Source organism: Ochlerotatus camptorhynchus, unplaced genomic scaffold, assembly GCF_037179485.1.
Source record: "Ochlerotatus camptorhynchus isolate MF236.1 unplaced genomic scaffold, CSIRO-AGI_Acam_v1.1 ptg000443l, whole genome shotgun sequence".
Lineage (NCBI taxonomy): Eukaryota > Metazoa > Arthropoda > Insecta > Diptera > Culicidae > Ochlerotatus > Ochlerotatus camptorhynchus.
Genome location: NW_027040929.1, coordinates 3,222,722 through 3,245,095, shown reverse-complemented (window position 1 = coordinate 3,245,095; position 22,374 = coordinate 3,222,722). Strand labels below are relative to the sequence as shown.

The window sequence follows — 22,374 nt, the reverse complement described above, 5'->3', positions numbered from 1 at the left end:
GCATAATGCGTCCCCATCATCGTCAACATTATCATCATCGCCATTCCAATCAAAAGCAATGCCCACCTAGAAAGGACATCTCCCACTTGAAATGATACGCGGACGAAAAAAAAAGCCTCTCATTTCACCACATTACACCTTTATTTTTATTGATTGGGTGTCATTATCGTTGAAATTGATGCAAACCTGATGAGATTGGATAAAGCCAATACGGCCGAAAGTTGACGTTTTTATCGATGCAATCATTCCACCTGCCGTTTCTTTTTTTTTGTGCAGTCGACAAATTGACAAAATCGTTTTCCGTTTTAATTTATCGGTTTTTGAATTTTTCACTAGGCACAAATGAGTGTGGATACCGTGACCATCCCCCACATGAAGGGGAGCGAAAAAATAACACGGCCAGGACCCCGGGATGACAGGAGAATAAATCAATTAATTTAGACTTTGGCTTTGGCCACGCTGCTGGAACGGTCTACGCGTGAAATGTGGTGGCCAATGTGGGTAAACCGTGTGTCTGTGCTGGCTGGATGGCTGGCTGACTGACTGGTTGATCGGCCAGCAGCAGCGAACGGAACGATATTCATCACACGCTATAAAAATGTCCATCGTCATCAAATTCTAGAACGAATGGGGCTTTCGAGGTGATATATTATAAAAGGCTTAAAAGTGAACAGAGTCCGGTGAGGGAATGGGAGGAAAAAAATTGCAATAGGGTCACTGTCAATCAGTGTACGTGTGTGCGACTCGACAGTTAATGAATAAGGGGATTATCGCGAGAAGTTGTTATTTTAAGGGGTGCCATATAGTAAACATTTAAGGTTGATGAAGTTACATGGTACGTGCGTTTTCATAAAGTTATACTCGTATTCAACCCACAGTAAGTACATTTGCAGTTACTGAACGATGGTTCTTTAAATTTAAATTTATTTTTAGCACCTATATGTGAAGTTAAATCTTTTTTCACCCAAAGCCTGATTACTTTCATTCATATGTTGGTCTTTTTTTCACATCATCTATGCAAATTAAGAAACATAATTTCCTGATACAGTTAAATCAATTCCATAAAATAGTGTATAAAACATTTGTAGGATTTGATGTTAGCTACAACTTTTGCTAACAACTCAAATAAGTATCTCATATGCATGATGATCCACAGCAAACAGAACGCACCATTGTATTTCAGTGAATGTAAATTACATTCACTGAAAAATAATAACAATTTCTGTCCACTCTAGTTCGTCATGCATAAGAGGTACAGATTTAAGTTATTAATAAAAGTTATAGCTAACATTAAGATCTACAAAAGTCACTTAATACATCATTTTACGGATTTCTGTTGGTGGAAAAAGTTAGAGGTAAATGAATGTACGAAATGAATGTTAATGATTTGCCATGCCTGGTGGCAAGTAAAATCATACTCTATGCCCGGGAAGTCGAGAAATTTTGCAATCTGAAAAGTTTACAGACCAGACCGGGAATGGAATCAACATCAAGAAATCAATGTTAGTATGCGAGATTTTCAATGATTTCCAATTAAATTTCCTGCATTTAGGCACTTTATCGGTACCCGTAGTATAATTGAAAATGCGTCCGTATACTGAATGGGATTTTTGGGTTTAAATCCCATAGGTTACCGTTAATTTTTCGGCATATGCAAAGCCTCTGATTTTTAGGCTGTAGTAGGTCATCCGAGACATTCCATTCTAAGTAACCTTAAAGGACACTCCAAAGAATACAATCTTTCTTTGGTCTACTAGGCTCGGTGTTAGTATTAGTCAATTTCGTAACGGGGTAATGAGCTGTGATGCGTAGCATACGCGTAGGCGCAATTGATATAGCTTTAGAACAATGGCATGGTTGATTTGGTCCAGACAATATGTATGTTGCATTATGTGCATGAACAAGTGAGTGGTGACTGGTTAGTCAAGAAGAGTCAAGAGTGAGTCGTGATTGGAAGTCACGAGTTAGTCTTCAGCATAATAAGTACACAGTTGAGTTATTTAGTTAGAAAAAAGTGTAACAACGGTTGATCAAGGAAATAAAATAAAGTTAGAGTAGAAGAAACGGTGTAGTGTAGTGTAATTTTTATATCAGAAATAGCCATCCCTAATAAAATGTGTATGGTTACTTTGCTTAACGACGTACTCAGGGTATCATTCAAACCATTTGTGGAATAGTTCTATCATTTGGGTTATCGTTCAGGTATGGTATTTATAATTAGGGTTAGCCAACCGGCTACACGCTTCACATATTTTCTCATACACACGTGTCCTGCTCATCAAGTTGCTCTTCAGTATCTTCTCTTCAAATAAGATCTAAACATAATTTGATTTAGGGGAGATGGGGCAGTTTGGCAACCCTAACAAAACCATCACTTATGATACAGCGAAAAACTCGGGTGATTTCCAATCAACTGGATAGTTCCAAGCTCCATATGCATCCAAGGTGTCTACTCATCTTTATAAATAACATTCCCTGAGTTTTCCACGTTTTCCCAGAACTTTTACAAAATTTTACAGGGTCCATACTATTTTTAGTAAAACAATAACTAAATTGCCACAAACGTTTTTAAGACATGATAATCAGTTTTAAGAGAAAAGTGTTTCAATGGAAACCATTAGTTGAAGTTTAACATTTACGACTCTATGAAGCAGGAAACTAGTAGGTAGAATGAAAATTAATCAATATATTGCAAAAAATGTGTAGAGAGATGCGTGTAGATGGTTTTAGATGCAAGATTTGAAAAAAAAAAATCATAGATTGATTCGCTAGAGTTTAGATGTGACAAACACCTAAGAAATCCCGTGGAATTATTCTCAGAATTTTCATTGAACTTATTTCTGAAAAATCTTTTAAATTTGTCGAACCTTTTAACGGAATCCCTTTATGAAGATCTTTGAGTGTGTTGGTTTATTTCCTTTAAATACCGTTATAATTGCCTATCATTTGATAGATACGCGTATTTCGTCTACTACTTGCAGAGTTAATCAGTGCCAAGTAGTGGTGTTGGGTACTTGGCACTGAAGAAGTCTGCAGATATAGACGAAATACGCGTATCTGTCAAAAGATAAGCAATTATAACGGAATTTAAAGGAAATAAACCAACACACTCAAAGCTCTTTATTTCTGAATTTTCCTTGAAAGTTGCTTCTTCCCTTGGAATTCAACTCACAACACATGGGCGCGACCCCGGCGTAGTGGTTAGCATCCATACCTCTCACGCCAAAGTCACGAGTTCAAATCTCAACCCCGGACATGTCACGAATGGACCAAGAGTGTTAAAGAGACTATAATAGAAAAAAAACTCACAACATTGAAATCCTCCTAAGAATTCACTTGCAGATCTCCTCTAAATTCCTTAGATTACTCTTCAAATTTTATTGGGCATTCAAGTCAGAACTCTCTTGAAAGACCGAATACCTTTGAGGTTCGCCAGGAATTATTCTCAGAATTAATTGTAATCCTCCTTAGCATACCCCCTATGCATTCTCCGCAAAAATTCCCATAGAATCCTTTTTTCTTCTTGAAATTATCCTCAGTATTTTCTTGGATTTCTCCTTTGAACCTTGGAGTTCGCCTCAGCATTATCATGAAGTAATATTCAGAATTCACTTCCAAATTTTCTCAGAATTTCTTAGGGATTAATCGGGTGATTCCGACAAAAACGTTCCGAGTGCCCATTGTCATTAAAATTTCTGATGTTTCCTATTCAGGGAATTGGAATTCTACTCAGATTTATTCTAGTATTCTCCTTAGGATTCACATGGAATCTGTAGTTCCTCAGAACGAACTACCTTGAATGCAGATTTCACGTCACAGTTCCTCCCTCTCTTGGAATGAGTTCCTTAGAAATTCTCATTGAATTTCACGAGTCTTGACATTTTTGCAAGGTTTTTTTGACCTTTTTTTCTCAAATCCTGAAACATGTTTTGCCCTACATTATGAATATTTATCTTCGTTCCATATTCATGAAAATGTATCTCTTCTTCGTACAAGTTCATCACACTGATCAGAAGCTCAGTAAACCTCATAGAAGCTCAGGAAATGTTTGGAATAGTTCAGATAACTTCTTAGGACTTCAGGGGCCTTCGTATCATTTACTCTTTCGGAACTTCCTGGATAATAATAATCCTGGATAAGCGTTCTGAACTTCCTGGAATTTTAGGAACATTCCGTCTAATTTCAGTGACCTACCCAGATGCTCAGGAATATTCGTACAATATGGAGATGTCCTGTAATCTTGTTAGAATTAAGAGAGCTTAGCAACATATATAACTTAGATGAAGTTGCAGGAAAAAATATCTTCACATAATTCAAAAAGTCTTCAAAATGAAGATATCTTAAAATTTGGCAGCCCTGGGGCGGGTAGCATATTAAAACTACAAGGACTTGAGCTTGAAATTCCCATTTGAAAGACATTGAATTACGAGTTACAAGTTCTTGTAGAATTCATTGTGCTACAGGCCCCTGAGTTGTTACGCCCCATATATTTGCATTGTTATCAGGCTAGGTCTAGGTACCCAGAGTGTGTTAAATGCCTCAGCCAAAGCGTTTTTTCGGTTATAAACAAAATCTTATTGTGTGACCAGCAATGAAGTGTTTGCTAAACATGCGTTCGTTACTGCCATAAAACTAATCCAACATAATGATTAAAACTTTGAAAAATATTTGCAATGGCCTTACCCCCCAATGGCCTAAGAAAAATAGATGTTTTGCCTTTACATTTTGAGGAAAACGGTCTCGACGTCTTCGCCAAAAAATATCTAGATTGCGTTTTAAAAAAAATATTTTAACAACATAAAAAAAAATAGTGAAGTTTTATGGAGGGGTAAAAAATCAAAGTATATTATTTTGTGTGACCTGGATTGTCAAGTCCCGTCCCGGGTTATATCGACCCCAATCATCCACTAAGGTTAAGAAGGTTGAGTTCGATTTTAGTAAACATAACATAACATAAACATAACAAGTTTAAGTTGACCGTATGCTAACTTTTGATAAATTATCTCGGATCCCGCATAGAATGCACGAGTTTTTCTAGGGTTTCCCGATTACACAAATTTTTGGTAATTTTTTGGTTTCCCGCCTCGCTGGGCCTCCTGGTTGTAATATGATCACCGACAAACCTACATGAATAACCATACAAGCAAAGATATTTCATTAACAAGATATCCCACAAATCAATTCCTCGAACAAGGCAATGGATACACCACCCTTATGTGATCGCAGTACCATCTCGTGAGTGCACATTGAAACTGTTGGGAGTCCCCCGCCAACTTTACCACCACGGCTCAATAAATGACAGGTGTCAGTATGACATATGCCAGCGTGGACGTTGATGATCAGCCGAGGGAAGAGGATGATCGATGTCATCATCATTATATTGCGATAGCAAGATTCTCACTTCGTTATGATTGCATCCATTTTCAATCATTACCACGTTATACGCATCAGAAAACCTTGAGAAAACAATAATAAATGCAGATACGTCTCTTCGAAAAAGTAATCGAGAATTGATGATTTATGAAGCTGTTGCTCAACATAATAGAAGTTGCATAGAAGTATACATGGAAAAAACGCAACGAACGTAATAAAATATAATAAAACGCAAACAAACGTAATAAAATATGCCGTCTTCCTTGGCCAACGCTGCACGCTATTGGCTATTCAAAAATTACGTTGGAGTAATGATTACTTTTCTATTTTATAAAGAAGGTATTTTTCAATGACGGCGAATTAAATCGATAACTAAAGCTGCCGAAGCTGAGTGATGACGATGAGTAATGACACCACTTCGTGTTTTGATTTGCGCTGTGGTGTGGGTTCGTACATGTATAGATGATGGTGTGCGTGTTTTCTTTCAACGCTGCAGTTCAACGTTGTATCGCCAAAGACCTATTGGCGCTGTTATCTGTCTCTATAAATTCCAAAGAGTGAAGGGGGTCTGATACAAGGCACAAGTGTTCGCGAAAAATGTGTATCCTAACCACGAATACTCATACAAAATGTATGAGTTGGTTCGTGTCTTATCTATTCCGGGCAAATTATTTTTATCTAGATAACAAATTTCTATGGTTTTGACAGATGGGATCGCTGCAGCACATTCCGCCCTATTCTCGATCAAGAGTTAAGTTTAAGTTTCATCTCGGTTTGTCGGTGATATGATCCTCATGATGATTTCGTGATTTTTCCTGGTAGGTATACCTATAGAATTGCCACTCTAATTTTAAATTCCCGGTTTTCTTCCTAGTTCAAATTAAAAAAATAATCCCGGTTTATAATATTCAGCGAAAAACGAAAGTATTTAATGATAAGATTTTTTAAAAGCGTGATCAAGTGCAATTTGTTTAAGTTGGTGGGAAAAAATATCTTCAATAGTAAAACTACTGGAAACATTTTTTTAAAGCTGAAAGTATCATTCAACTAAATGGCTTGGTTAATACATTCAAAAATAAACCATTATGGGTCAGTTATTAAATATTATGCATCTGATTTTTAATTCATTAGTTCTAAGGCTTCAGAACAAGGAAAACTTTGCCACAATGGCCAGACACGATTATTTAAACAAAACTGACAGTGTTTTTAAATTAAAATTAAGTGAAACAGCTTTTGAAATGAAGGTCAAAGTTTTACCGAACGTTAGCTGTTGAAAGTTCGGTAAAAAATTATAGAATTACGATACATAACAGCCCCCATTTTTGCTGTAAATTTCCAAATACCATGACTTTTATTTTCGTAAACCATGAATTCAGTTATGATTTTTGGGGTAATGGAGAAATTCATTGTATTTTAATTTGATTTTTTTTCGGGGAGGTTACAAGATCCTAGATTAAAACATGAAATTAGGGATTTTTCAATACGGGATTGAGAAAAGGTCCCAGATGGATGGAAAGTTTTCAAGGGTCTGCAACCTTGAAAATTCTTTCGAATTCTGAAGAGAAAATCTATGTAATTTTTATGAGAATTCAAAAGGAATTAAGATATTAATTCAAAAGAAAAACCGAGAAGAATTATTACAAAATTTTGGTAACCATTCTAATGTCTTAAGGGGGATTTCCGGTTCAATTGACCTAAATTTTGGATTTTTTTTTTCCAGGGAACTGGTAAGAGTTAGAGACCTGAGTTTTTTGTCTAATCTTTATTCATTCTTGCTCTACAACTGGGAATTTTTTCAAGTCCAAAAATCCAAAATGGCGTCCAATATGGCGGCTGCCCGGCGGGTACTTCCCAAAACTGCGAGCAGCCTAGAGGTCGCAAATCGTCACCTAGAAAGAAAATCGGCTCAGTTTCTTGAAGAGTATAGTTCAGAGAATGGAATGAACTAGAATCTTTGAAAAATCTCAAAATTTGACAAAATGGCGGTAACTAGGTAAATGATTTTTTTCAAATGAACCGGAAATCCCCCTTAAGGAATTCTGAGATGAATTTCAAGAATTTTCTGGGAACAAGCATAATTTAAACAGGATAGACTCAGGAGGATTCCAGAGGAGAATTATGATTAAAAATTGAGAAAAATTTCAAAGGAACTGAAATCTCAGGATAATATTAAAGGAATTCTACGGAACATTCCAAGCAAATCATTAAGGCTAGTTTCGAAATGAACTCAAATTTACGAGAAAAGTTCTAAGAGTTTTTTTTAAGGTGAACCCCGTGATAATTCTGAATAGAATTCCAAGGTAATTATGGAAAAACATGTTTCTGATTTTAAGTAGGTTAATATTAAACCACAGACAAGCAAGTTGTTCATCGAACACGCATTTAACGGTCAATTTAAATGTTTTGGTAGTACCGCCACCCAGGGTTACTTCCTCTCACTTGCTATAAAAAATGTTTTTCGGAATAATGAAATCATGAGATAGTATAATGATAATTAGTACTTGTAAGCTACACGAAGAGGTCGTGAAGTATGTGTTTGACACATAAAATCTGTCAATATTGCTTTCAGAGGGTCACAATCAGCGATTTTACGAATCGTGAGCGCTCACTCTGAGTGAACACTCACGAATCATAAGATCGCTGATTGTGACGCTCTGAAAGCGAAATTGACAGGTTTTATGAGTCAAACACATACTTTTCACCCTTTTCTTGTTACTTACAAGCAGGGTTACTTCCACTCACTTCGCTATAAAAAATGCTTCTCGAAACTATGGAACCACCGGATGCTACAATAATACTGTGTACTTGCCAGACATAAAAAGAGATTGGATAGTTTGTATTTGATACATACAACCTGTCAAACTAGCCTTCAGTGCGTCACAATCAGCAAATTCACGACTCGTGAGCGTTCACTCAGAGTGAGCGCTCACGAATCGTAAAATCGCCGACTGTGACGAACTGAAAGCAATAATGACAGGCCTTATGCGTCAAACACCTAGTTTACAACCCCTGCCTGTACCTCACAAGTACCAATGATCACTACAACATCCAACGATCGCACAATTAATCATGTTTTGTTGTTTTTGACATCATCCACATCCAGAGGGCCAGTCACTTTCAAATGTATGGAAATGGTAGGAAACCATTTGGAAATGCATGAAAATTTTCAGTTTTTATTCATTATCGTCTTTATGAGCAGATTTAGATGCACAAAAATTGCACGAGTACATTACTATGGTGATAAGGTAAACACTCGTTTATTGGTTTCCTTCGGTGAAAGCATGTTTAGTCGCAAATCGTGGATTTTCTGATATTCTCCATACTGCAAAAATGATTTTCCTACCACTGAAGGGGCGACATCTCTCGGATCTTCAGTATAGCTACTACTCATATCATATAATTAATTCCGAAAAACATTTTTTATAGCAAGTGAGTGGAAGCAACCCTGCCGCCACCCGTGACGCGCATAGTCGATTCCCTTACGTTTGACGTTTACACACTACCGCCATCTGTTCAGCGTATTGCCCATCGCAGTATACTCAACAGATGGCGGAAGTGTTTTAGCGACGATGTTTTATATCAAAACATATTCAATGTTTTATGTCTGTTTGTCTGTGATTAAAGCATCATGAAAAGTAACAAATAAGTTGATGAAGTTGAAATCTTTATGGTTCTGAGATCATGGCGATCCCAAAAGTTTAATTTTTAGAATCTTTATAATAAGTTGGTGCACACATCATCAGTAATAGGGGAATTTACGTATTTTCGGCATCCTAAGCAACGACCATCTTTCTAGTTTCTATAGCCTGTTTGTCTGAGGAACACATACATATGCAGTATTGGTTTGTTTACAATCTTTTGCTGCCGGCTGCTCTAACAATTTCAGTCGAAAGAATTGTCAAAAATTGTTTTGAAACGCTTTTACAAAGCTCCAATCTGCTCTAGTGAGAACGGCTATTGTGGGCAACATCTTTTTATTCGGCAACCTTTCTACACAGACAAACAAACATAACACTCACCATCACATTCTGAAGCGTTAAGCATGTCACTAAATTTCGAACTTATCAGTGATGCCAGTTATTTTGCAGGTCAATTTAGTATATGTCAGCTCTTGATAATGATAAGGGAACCAAGGTATCCCACTGGAGACATAAATGACCCTTTTTTGAAAATCTTTTCTTATGTTCTACGAAACTAATGCACTTTTTCAGTGGTCTTATTGGACCAAAGTATACCTTAAACACCCATCGTGAAGATGCATGAGAATGATTTGGAATTACGATTTTATGAAATTATTTAATGACAAAAGTCTGATGCGCGGAGGAGTTGACAATATCGGGCCATTACTGTACCACATCCCGAGCAAAGTCGGTTAACAAAATGAAAGCAAATCGATATTAAAGTTTGCAGTTCCTATCATAATGAAAACTTATTTTGATTTCAATTGTCGAGACATAAGTCTGATATCATATTGTGCTTTCATTATGCAGTCAAGCCTTTTTAAATGAAAGCAACTTAACTTGAAGTTCTGCTGTTAACGTCTTGTTTATAAGTTAATTTAAGTTCATCTGTCGTTGAACTAACGATTGTTGTTTATTTGTTTTGTTTAATACATTTTAGGTCATTCGAAACTTGCCCGGGGTGAGATTTAAGTTCAAGTCTTTCAGCATGAGAAGCATGGATGCATACCATTTACGCCAGGCCTGTATTCAGTTAAACATTATGAATGCAAAATCAGAAATCAAATTGAGTTTATTGAAAGCAGGATAAGTTTTCCGTTTGATTCAACAGTGTAAAATTCTGCTCTCATTTTTGCTGTGTTAACCGTTAAGTCAACCAAAATGAGATCAACTGGAGTAGGGGAAAAGTTGGCTTCGGCAATACCTTAACCTATTATCGTCAGGGGGGTAAACAACGTCCTTGAGAGCTCAATTTTGGCATGTGGATACATTGTGTTTCAGAGCAACCATTGGCCAAATTTGAGTGCTCTAGGACTTTGTTTACCCCCCCCCCCTGACGATAATAGGTTAAGGTATTGCCGAAGCCACCTTTTCCCCTATTCAAAATAAGTTACATCAAAACAGCAAAATTTGATTTCAATTTGATCTCAAGCTTTGCACAGAATTTGTAAACAAATCATTTTAATGAGTGTAATATTGTCTCCACTTTCAGTAGCTGGTGTTCAATACGTCATGAATAACATTGATTGTTACATATTGTTTGCTTTGTACACATTAAAGTGATGAGCGGTGGTAGAAAGGGCACTCATTAGTGATGCATTACCACGTTGAAATACTTGTTTCCAGCGAAAAACAAAATCACTCTTAACAATCAAAACAAATCCTTAAAAAAGACTGAGCTTCTGTGAATGTGTCCTACGGATCCGTATTTCTGCAAAATTCAATCAATTCTATAGATCTACGGAAAATTTCGTAGAACCGACATCACTGACTTCGATCTGTTTGGTTTTATTCAACACAGCTGACGCGTTGCAGGACCAGGGATAAGTAACTCGTGAAAAATTGCATGAACGAGGGATGCTCCGGTTTGCAAAACAATGCTACGGAATGTGCATGATAGATGTTGCTAGTGTGCATATAAAATACGCTTGACGATATTTTTTGAATAATTTTCTTCTAAGAGTTATGTCTGTTTGTCTGTGCTTTCAATACTTGTTAAATCAATCGACTTGTTAAACAGCTGTGCTTTCATCGGCAACTCGAAATCAGCAGCATTTTGTAGCGCATATGTTTAATTTCAAGAAAACCTTGCTTTTCTCAGTGGTAAAAATAAAATCAAATTGAAGCTGAAAGCCTAAATAATCGTTTGAAAGCATTCAGCGAAGTGTTTTCGTAAGAAAATCCTGTGAAATTAGCGTTTCAATTTGGGCTGCCGAAGCAGTAATTTCCCCTACTTAACTTGTACATTCATAAAAATAAAAATACAACTTATAATTGAAGTGACCACGTATTACAGTTTATTGATTTTCCCCCGGTTCAGCCGGGTTTTCTCGGTTTTGCCGGTTGTTTTTCAAATTCCCAGTTATTTTCCGGTTTCCCGGTTCAGGATAGGATTAAATAATAAGTAGATATAAGTCAAAGTTAGTCAAAGGATTTTCGAAGCAATCATAAAGAGTGTTTTTTTTTTTAGTTCATTTCGAACGGGGTACGTTTTCAGTTTCTGTTTTATTAACATTTCTTCATTTTCACTATGTATCAATTACACTGCAGCAACATTGATAAGTGTTTATGATAATTACCTTTTTTACCTCTCTTTTTCACTTTCTCGCCATTCTGTTATCATTATCTCTCTTCTCCTACCTCTTCGTTTCCCTATACATTATTATTCCTTCTTTTTGCTTTTCAACTATCCCCCATCCTTTCAGAGGGATATATTCGCATGACTTTTACCAACTATCGCTTTCCTTGTGATTCGATTTTGAATCGTAATCTCTTTCTGCCACTGTTGCCTTATTGTGTAGTGCCTTCACATATACATAATCATTTTCTGTCAGTATTTTTAAACCTACTACACTACGCCACCTTGCACATTCGTTTTATCTTTTCGATTTTGCGTTTGCTCGCATCATTATTAAAATCCAGAGAACAAACATTGACGGACACGACCATAAACAACCAAATAAATCTCCGCTTGATGAGTAAAAGGCGACGCGAAAAAAATCAAAATTGGATGTGGATTATCACGTAACGGGACGACAAAGTGAGTTTATTTAGCCTTTTAGATAGTTTCACATTGCATTTGAAAATGGGCCGTTTCCGTGTGTAGCAGTCACAACTTCAATCACATTCAAAATAGACCTTCAACGCTAGAAACTGATGCTGAGGGTGAATCAATTACAACGAATTCGTAATTCTACGTATTGATAAAATTAGGGGAAGAACCGCTGCCTGTAGAATTGCGCACAATTTGCGAACGATGCTGTTTGCGAGTCGCGGGGATAAGTTAATAAATTTAAAGGGGTATGACACCCTTACAGCTAGTAGAGTAGATATTACTTTTCCGGCTTCCTGGGGGGATGGTGTTAAGTCTGTTTCTGGGGAGTATGATGCTAATTTATCTGTTACGCATTTGAAAATGTAATTAGTATTTATTTCCCGAAGTCAGCAACAATCACGCTTCGTTTTCATTCGACTGCGCTCTGCCTGTGCCGAGCAATCTCTCTTTTTAACCTGTGTGTGAGTTACAGTTTTCGGAGGAGCAATAACGATGATTACTAAATTTATGCTTCCCTAAAATTTGCATAATTCGCCTGCTTTTCAATCTACGTTCTATGAATGATGAATGTTTCTAACCTACACGCTCCTTCTAAAATGTATTCTCTGTTGGTGTGTGGCAGGCGTTTTTGGAAAATTTCTGCAGATACCTACATAGTACATACACGTGAATTTATGTTAATATCATGGAAAGAGATCTCTCGTTTCCGTGGTTTGGGGGCTCTATTTTTCTTGATTTCAAACTTGTATAGATTTATTATTGCTGTATTGTTGTTTTCTGCTCTTCCTACCGCTTGCGGCTTCTGTGGCTACATGGTGGTTTTTGCGGAAGCTGTATTCTGCTGGTTTCGAGCGAGCGAGCGATGCGGATAGGGGAGGAGGTGGTTGGGAAAAGGTGATTTCAAAGCGGAAACAGTTTTGTCTTAAGTGTCGAGAGTGTCTTTTGCTGAACTATGGAGCCTGGTGTTTTATGGTGTGGTGATTGGGGGTTAGAAGTCAAGAGGTTAAACGGCAACGGTTTGAATTCTTGGGGAAAGTGGATGAACAACATTTAGTTGGGTAAAGTTGGGTAAAAACAGAATGCATTCTGGAGCATTGGATGGAAACCAAACATCGTGTAGGGGAGTTTTGAACTACAATTTATCTCCAGTCAGATAATATGCTGAAACGTTTCGGGTAAACAATTTAGCATTCTAGATTCTAAATTCCAATCTCCCGCCGTAAAAAGTTGATTCACAATAGCGCATCAATGCCGATTAGTATCTAATGCTTTTCTCAAAGTCAATGGAGTAATGTTGATAATGATTCTACGTTATGAGCTCGGGTTTTTCCCATACTAGCAACTGAAAGATAGCACTTACGATCGCGATTGATCAACATCAAACATTTGATGATACCTAATGGTTCAAAGTTGGAAGCTCTAATCTACACCTATCAAGAATTTTAATAAGGTAATCCAAGAATCTCCGGTCGGAGAACCTTTCGGTTTGGAAGTTTTCTTGTATAAACAGATGTCTCACTCGTGCTTGAGATTATCGTCAACCACAAAAACAATTTTGGAATGGAAATTGTGCAACATTCATGACATGGGATTATTAGTTATTTTAGGAACCGCATGAGATCATCTCTTAAATGAGAAGCATTACACTAGAAATTTATGGATTCCACTAAGAAGGCCTACTCAAAGATTATTACTATACTATTCATTCGTCGTGCTATTCTGGAAACCCTTCACGATCTTGAAAGAAAATTTTCGAGAATCTCTTTACGATACGCAGCAATTCTGAAATTGATTCTTTTCAAATTTATATGCACAATAAAACGGTCTACCGAAGAATTTAATACTCCCGATAGGTAATTCAACAACTTTATCCTGATTGTGTTCAAAATCTCACCGTCAAAAATCAATTCAGCCGCTTTAACCTACTGATCAAACTAGATATCTTCTACCATTTCCTTCTTATCCTCCACCAGTTCCTAAACTTCAGTAATGATTTTCAATATGTTAAATTTGCATCGAAAGCATGGCAAATTTACAAGAAAACCAATGAATCGTTAACAAAAATTTGTTTAGAAGTCAATCCATCTCTAAACCCGAACCCATCCGCTTGCCAAATCGTCCATTCCAGTGCTTCGAATCCATTCAATTTTCCCCCTATTCATTAGTTAGGCGTGATATTTTTTTTTTGTTTTCGCTCAGCAAGCTTCCAAAGTATAAGCCGCGCAGTGGCGATTGATTTCTGTTCGTGTTAAAGACTTTTGTAAGCTATGTTTGACGTTACATTAAACTGGTTTTCCTTTATTCCTATTTGCTATGTCTGTGTGTAACTGTAGTGTATTTTTTTCTTGCATTACATCTTACATAATTTAATTCAAAATATCACACAAATTTAAATCCTTCCATTATTATATTATTTCATGCGTGTATTTGTTACCTAACATTTTTTTTTTGCTTAAACTTTCTAAATCGAAACGGTTGCATGCTTTTCGGTTTGATTGCTCAAATAAGATAAAAAAGAAAAAAGAAAACTCTAGCACGATCCTAAGATTTAAAATTCAGTGCGACGCTATTTTACAATTATTGCTACTGTACCACCTCATTTCTTGACTTTTACACTCTTTGCTACGACACATCACAATAATATGTTTTATTCAACTTCTTCAGTAGTGTTTCGTCTAATGTGCTGTTGGGCAGGTGGGACCTTTTACTACAGTGTGATTCGCTAGCTAGACTTTCCAATTCGCTTCCAATTTCGATTATTCCTAGTACCACAGTTCGATGTGCTCGAACTGGTCGACCTGTGCTTCCTTCTTATTCTACGGTTTCGTACAATAAATAAAACAAGTTTTTCTTGCGTGTATCGCAACTCAAATAACGATACTCAAGTAACGAAAAAAAAAGAACTAACAATTGCATGAACAAAATATTATGATATTCATAACCATTACTAACAGAGCGTATTTTTCTTTTTGCTGGGAAATTCCTAATACAATGCAGGCATAATTGTTTTAGGGAGCGTCTTCCTTTATACTCATCTTGTCTACCATGTTGGCTAGCTGTTTAGTGTGTGACTGTTGCTGCTGTTGCGATGAGCTGATCGATTTTGATGGGCTGGTACCACCACTAGCGGAAGAAGCTGTTGTCGATGCAAACGGTAAGGTGGTCATCGTTGCTGGCGGGGGCGCTGATGTGACGATGGTCTTGGACACTACCGTGTTGGTGGAAGTGATCGATGAACCCGTAGCCGCTGCGGATGTAACTGTCTGTTGCTGCGGTTGGACAACACTTGAAGATGCAACAAGAGCCGTAGTCACCGGGCCAGCATTCGACGGTAAAGTGGCCGTAGTGATGGTGGAGTTTTGGTTGGAGCGCCAAATTCCCGTAACCTGACGTGGCGTTTTCAGAGGAGTATTGCAGCACAAGGGTGATAGGACGCATTTACTCTCAGCGCTTCGTGGGTGAAGTCGATCGGGTGACAGTGCCCGTCGGAGTAGCGGAGAACTGGGTTCGGCTGTTTTGGCCCGTGGGAAACCTTTCTTCGTTTGCGGGGTGGGAGAACCACTGATGGTGACAATACCGGGCACGGGTTGTGGTGCAACGGTAGATGCATTCGGTAGCCCACCGGGACTGTAGGATTGCGTAGTGTTGGATGATCCTAGCGGGTGGACGACCGGAAATGCTAGCGGGCTAGAGGAACGTGTTGGCGATGCCGGTAGCGGCGATGGACTAGGTGTTCTGGCGAGCGGAGACAGTGGCATATGGTCGGCTGATTTCCTTCGGTTCGGTCGGCCTGCAGCTGGTGTCGTGTGAAGACCCTTGGTGGTGGGACAAGGTGACGAATGGAGCTTGTGTTTCAAAACATGCAATGTAGATGGCCGCTGATAGAGCGGAGCTCCATCGTTGTAGGTAATCGTTCCGGTTGGAGTACTAGGAGCTGAAGTGCTTGGCGAAGAAGCGGGAGACGGCTGGTACGCATTGATCGTGTTCAGTGGCGAAAGGCTTAACCGATTGACGGGTGATGCGGTTAACGATGTCGAAGGCACCGGTTGGATGGCAGAAGGTATCGCATTTCCGGCAGCTACCAGATTGGGTTGACTGCCTTGGAATCTGGTGAACGATTGGAAGCTTCTACTGGGCGGAACCGACGTTGGCGACTGTATCCCAGCCACCATTTGCTGCATTTCGGCACTGGCACGTTTACTACTGATTCTTCTGAACAGCGACGTCTTGCGTTTCTTTTCGTTATCCTTCTTTTGCTTCCGACGACTGTGGGTGCTCTTCTTCGCAAACTTACTCTGCCACGGTTCGCGCTTCCGACCGCCGCTTTGAATACTTGTGTGTTCCAGAGGAGTTGCTCGTAGACTGACCAGTTCCGCTCCACTAAGTAATAACTGTAGCACCTGTGTATGGTAGAGACCTTGCACCGCTTCCCCATTGACATGCGTGATCAAATCGGCAGGTCTTAGTCCTGCTTCGAACGCGGGACTTCCTTCGTCCACGGCCATTACCAGGTGGTGCATCGTGTAGAAATCTGTATCTCCATAGTACACCCGAATCGTATGCACGGTGAAACCGAAACCTCGCGGTCCCCTTCGGATGATCAATGGCGGCTTAAGATTAGTGACTAGAGGACTGAGTTCCCGACAGGGAGAAGTATCACGTGAGCTGGCTGTGCTCGAGCAGTTACCGGCGGAATGCATCGTAGAGGTTATGCCGGTACTGCAACCAGATGAAGACGAAAGATTCGAAGAGGTTGTCGGAACATTGTGTAGACCTCCGCCACCTCCTCCAATGGTCGCTATCGCTGTGGATGAATCATCCGAGGACGTCATTAGCGAGAGTCCCAATGCCGAAGCACTTTTCACGATATGGCGCGCTTGATTCAGGTTATTCAGCGAACTGGAAGGTGACGAATTGATCACCTGAGACGGCGTCGAAGAGGACGTTTCGTGACCACTTTGATCGTCTTCGATCGATATCGAGAACTTTGGCAGGATTCCTCGGCTGTGGACGATCTTGCGCTTTCGTTGGATCTGCGGAGATACGTCGTCACTATCCGTCTGCGATGATTCTGGCGTTGAAAGCTGTTTCAACGAAGAAAGTGGGTAGAAATCACTGAACCGTTTGTTGGTTTCCGGGGTTTCCGGAGTTGTGGGTACCGGCTGTTGAACGTGTGGCCGCAGGTTCAAATGGCTGATGAAATCTTCACGATCAGGTGTGGCCAGCTCCGGAAGGTACTCCAAATCTGGCGTCGATGGCATCTTGTATTTGGATGGGTTGATGTTGAACTTGCGCAGTTCCGGTGTAATGATGAGCTTGCTGATGTCGTTTGGCTTCGGTTGATTTATATCGAAACTGTCTTCGAACAGTGATGGAAGCTGATGCTTTTCCTTAACAAGGGACGATGGAAGATTGGAGCCAGGAAGTGGGGAAGCCAGCTGTTCTTGTGTTTGCGTAACCGTGGAAGGTGGATTGGTTGTAGCTGCTTGCTGTTTTCTGTACTGCGGCGAATACGAGCTGAACGATCCGAACAGTGGCGAATCTTCCATATCGTCCGTGTCGTCACCACATATTTCGTGGTTGTAACGATCGACTCGTGTATCGAAGTAACTTGTATCCTCTTCATTGTCCAACTGAGGAACGAATTCAGCTTTCTGCCGGAGAAGATTGTTCCAATCCAACCCAATGAAGTAGTAATGTTCCTTCACCTCATGAGCACCACCTGTTCCTAACCGATCCCGTGGATTTTGCTGAAGCAGCACTGTTATTAGGTCTTTCGTTTCGTCCTGAATCGGCCAATCATCGTTGTTCGGCCACTCGATATCGTCGTTCACCGTGTGGGCAAACAGTTCCTCCGGCGTTTCTCCAAAGAACGGTACACAGCCAATCAAAAATTCATATAGAATGATTCCCATGGACCACCAGTCCACGGGTTTTCCGTATCCCTGTCTTAAGATCACCTCCGGTGCAATGTACTCTGGTGTTCCGAAAACCTGTTTATCCGAAAACTGTCTTGTTTCACTGTCCAAATATCCCTCGTACAAGTTCGTAGCCAGCGACATCAATCCCATCTTGGAGAGACCGAAATCCGTCAGCTTGATATGCCCCAAAGCCGTGATCAGCAAATTGTCCGGCTTCAAATCCCGATGCACAATTCCGTAGCTATGCAAATACTCCACCGCTAGTACCGTTTCCGCAAAGTAGAACCGCGCCATGTCGAATGGCAACGGACCAATGGTTTTCAGGAGCGTTGCACAATCTCCACCTTCCACGTATTCCATCACCAAACAGAGATGCTTCTTGGTTTCGAACGAACAGTACATGCTAACTACGAACGGGTTGTCAGCAAAGCTGAGAATGTCCCGCTCGGCAAACACCTGCTCCACCTGATTCCGCAGCATTAGACTGTTTTTGTTGATCTTCTTCATGGCAAATCGCTGTCGCGTTTGCTTGTGCTTCACCAAGTAAACTGCCCCGTAGGCTCCGTTCGAGATCAACTTGAGCATATCGTAATCCTTTTCACTGGGTACGGTATTGACCGTTCGTGCCTTGAAGCTTTTGTTTAACGCACCGGTAGTTCCAACCGTACTGTTGCTATTTATATTGCTCGACTGGTTGTTATTTAATGTATTGATGCTATTGTTCAACGAGCCAGAACCTTTGGGAGTGGAGCAAGTAATCGATCCACTTCGGTTCAGCCATCCCATGCCACCGAACGATTGGTTAGGCGAAAACGAATTGTTGTTATCCGATGAATCACAGTTGGTACTGATGGACGAGTTCAGAGATGCCTGTTCGATTAGTTCTTCCTGCAGTTCGGCAATCGGATCCCGGTTAAGACCCAGCTTCTGGATAATGTACTGAGGAATGTCCGCTTTGATACCTTGCGTAACCTTTGCCTGGCCTTCGGCTACTTCCAGCAGGCGGTAGAATTCTTCCGGATCGAATTCCAAGCATTCCAGCAGACGCGCCGGACGAGAGATGATCAGGAGTAGTTTCTTGATCACACCGGTGATTTCCGGGGCGGCTTCCGGGGATTTTTCTTTCGTTTCCAGCAGCAGGCGTTCGAGGTTTTCGTTCATTTCGTAAAAGTACCGGGAAGTTATTAGCTTAGCGTGAGACTTGTGGAGACAATCGCGAGCCATTTCCAGGACTTGGTGGTGAACGAAACGTACGATCGGTTGGGAGATTCGTGCGCTATCGTTGATGATGTTTTTGTTCTCGTTGATAAAGTGTGACAGACGTTCTTCCATCTGTTGCGTGGCTTTGGGGAATCGTTCTTTGTAGAAGGTATTCATCAGGGATATCTCATTGTCGGTGATAGGAGAATGGGAAGGACTGCTTAAGCTGCGCGATCGTGGTCGGTGGATCGGAGAACGACATCCGCAGAAGTTGTTGAGTTCATCCTTACAGCTGCCGGAGGATTTCACCGAATGGGGACTATTGCAATGGGTCGCATGCGATTGTAGACTAAGCGGTTGCTGGATTGAGTGTTGATATTGTGGAGCAAGAGGGGACACCGGTGGATTGAAGCCGTTACCGCTGTGTTGATGCGGGAGTTGATGATGATGAAGATGGTGGAAACCATGATGGTGAAGCAGATTGCGGCCGTCAATTCCGGGATTGCTATCGTTGCTGGAAAAGTGTAGTGACAGCATGTGCAGATCGTCATTCGTTGGTACCGGAGGAAATTGATGCAGCTTTTCTTGACTGGAACATTGCGAAGAGATGTTTGAGCTTCCCGGAGTAGTTACGTAGCCCGAACTAGGCAACGAAGCCACGGACCATCGACGGCTATCACTGTTTTTGTTGGTAATCCGTTTGATTGGAACGAACGGAAAATGGATGATACTCGGCGAGTTGATCCGAGGGCTATCGATGGGACTAGCAGGAATGGGCGAATGAGATCGTGGCGAAATGTTGGCTACGAAGCTTAGGCGATGCCGGGCTACTGCTCCACTGCGAGCGGCCGAAGAAGAAGTCGATCGGCGTTGACTGAATCCATTTTCCTTGGAGGTGATCGATAGAGTTGGAGCCGAGTTTCCAAGGGTTGAGTTACGAACGCGAACTAGATTGGAGATATCACTGCCGCTACCGGAGTACCGGAGCGAATGAGAGTGCTGTGGTTTGTAGGATGATTTTCGATACGAAGCAGACTTTTGCAGGTTAGTTCCGGACGATGGCCGTAGAACAACAGGAGCAGCGGTAGCAGTTGGTGACGCTGCTGCTGTTGGTTTTACGGGAGCCGGCAGCTGAGTACTCGATTGCATTTGAAGTGGGGGAACTGGAGTGGGTCTCGTATTACCTGGGACAGATGCCGGAACAGATGATGACTTGAGCAGCGTTGGCTTGGGCGTTTCTTCGACTTTTGACTGTAGGTGCATCTTCTTCAAGCTTCCTTTGGATGGACTTCCATGTGGTTTAACCTCTGCATCCAGGGCCTGCTTCGGGCTACTACTGTGCGGTGGTTTGGAAGCTGAAATAACGGCAGGACTAGATATCGGCTTGGACGATACCGATGAAACAGTAGTCGTAGTTGCAGATGTCTGCGTCTTGACTTCTTCCTTCTTCACCACGGACGGTTTATTCGAAACATTTGGAATGTTCTTCGTTTTGATATCGGTTTCCTTTGTAATAGCAGTCGCCATAGGATTCACATCTTCTTTTCTCGTCTTGGAATCATCCTTCTTTTCGGCGCTTCCCGGAGGGCTGTTCATCTTTTCTAGCTCAGCGTCATCAAAGTTCAGTGCTCGAACTGTTGATGATGGTTTCAATCGATCCCTTCCGGCTAGAGTTTCAGTTTCACTAGTTTTTAGAACCATTGGAGCAATTTTACTACCACCACCACCACTTGTGCTTTTTGCTATGGCAGTCGTCGACGTCGTTGATGCTGTTGCGTCTGTAGACGAAGCAACAGCAACAGCAGCAGCAGCAGTGACCACTGACTGCTTATTACTGCCGCTGGCACCGGTTGACCTTTGGCTCATTTCGACAACGGATATTAGATGTTTTGCCGGATTATTGACCTCCGAGGTTGGTCTGAGTTTGTTTGTGATGATACGCGAGAGTGGCGTGCACTCAGACGCGATTTAGATGTTATCAATATATCTGAAGCGGATGCATTTGGAACTATTGATACTGTCGATTTCGCTTAAGAACGAAACAATTTCCAACAATCACTTACCTGCAGTATGATAACACCATTATGGATCTGCTGAGTGTGTTTTTTCTCGCTGTGGTTGATCTTCGGTTTGCAGTTAATCGTTGCGAGTTGCGTCGAGCACTAATCAGTGCTCTCTATCTAGTGCTTAGGTTCCGTGCGGAACTGGTGAAGGTGCCTTAGACCTTCATCGCTGAAACAGGATAGAAAGAGAATAAAACACAAACGCATAATTAGAAACTTCCTTATCAAACACGTCATATCGATAAGCTGTTGTCAGTGAGAAAAGATGCTAGAAGAGAACGACGAACAAATGGTTCTGAACCACCCCATTCTGTTTACTTTTGAATATTTCAACACGAACCACATGGGTGCCCGGTGGTAGCAAGCGTGCAATAATCGATCTTTTTGTTTACTCGTATATCAAGCGCCTAGCCTGAGTAGAATCTCCAAAGTTGTACAGCATTAAGCAGGCAGCACTTTGAACTAACTAATGGATAACCCGTTCTGGTATTGGCTTTCTGCAACAATAAACAACTCCAAACCGACTCTGACTCACCCATTCACTCTCTCTCTCTCTCGCACAAATAAGTATTTCCCTTTTAGCAGCAGCCAGCCGAAACGCATCTCATTTGGTCCGGTCAGGTTGATGTTTTATTTTTCTCTATTTACTACCGTGCAACCATCGTCGACGGCCGGGAGAGTGACGATGGACAGTGTCTACCTACTACCAATACCCTCTGTGAGTCACTACTGTGGTTGGGCCACATGTTGGTTTGGCCGGAATCTACCTCAAGTCACAACTACTCATCTTAGTCAGCCAAGTCAGTGTTTTACCCTGAGCTTGAAAAATTAATATGCGTCATTTGGATCGGTATATAGGAACGTTGGCAGCTGGCCTTTATGCATTTTCATCTGAAATCGATTATTATTATTATTATTATTGCAAGGAAGCTGTCTTGAGCTGACATTACCCCATCGGAGAATGATGATTCGTATGAGTATTTTGTGAGTTAACGTTTGTCATCAAAGTTGAGCAATGACTGACTTATTGACATGACTCGATTCCATAGATTAACAAAGAGGTTCTCAAACTGTGGTTGATT

At 40.7% G+C, this 22,374-nt stretch overlaps 2 protein-coding genes across 9 annotated transcripts in view; both read right to left on the bottom strand.

Moving 5' to 3' along the window:
- LOC135711855 (uncharacterized) overlaps positions 1–22,374 on the bottom strand; it is a 186,671-nt gene that overhangs the window by 132,869 nt on the left and 31,428 nt on the right. The gene's annotated exons all lie outside the window — the stretch shown is intronic.
- The window catches only part of dop (microtubule-associated serine/threonine (MAST) protein kinase dop), a 42,502-nt gene continuing 31,639 nt past the window's right edge, over positions 11,512–22,374 (bottom strand). For 6 of the 7 annotated variants that reach the window (XM_065234807.1, XM_065234808.1, XM_065234810.1 and 3 more), the window contains 2 exons: positions 21,293–21,461; positions 11,512–21,216 (listed from right to left, as the gene is read on the bottom strand). In XM_065234807.1, the coding sequence (XP_065090879.1) occupies positions 15,117–21,095 (5,979 nt within the window). In that variant the 5' untranslated portion in view covers positions 21,096–21,216; positions 21,293–21,461 and the 3' untranslated portion in view covers positions 11,512–15,116. The remainder of the gene's footprint in view (positions 21,217–21,292; positions 21,462–22,374) is intronic. The other variant, XR_010518506.1, reaches the window with a different exon arrangement.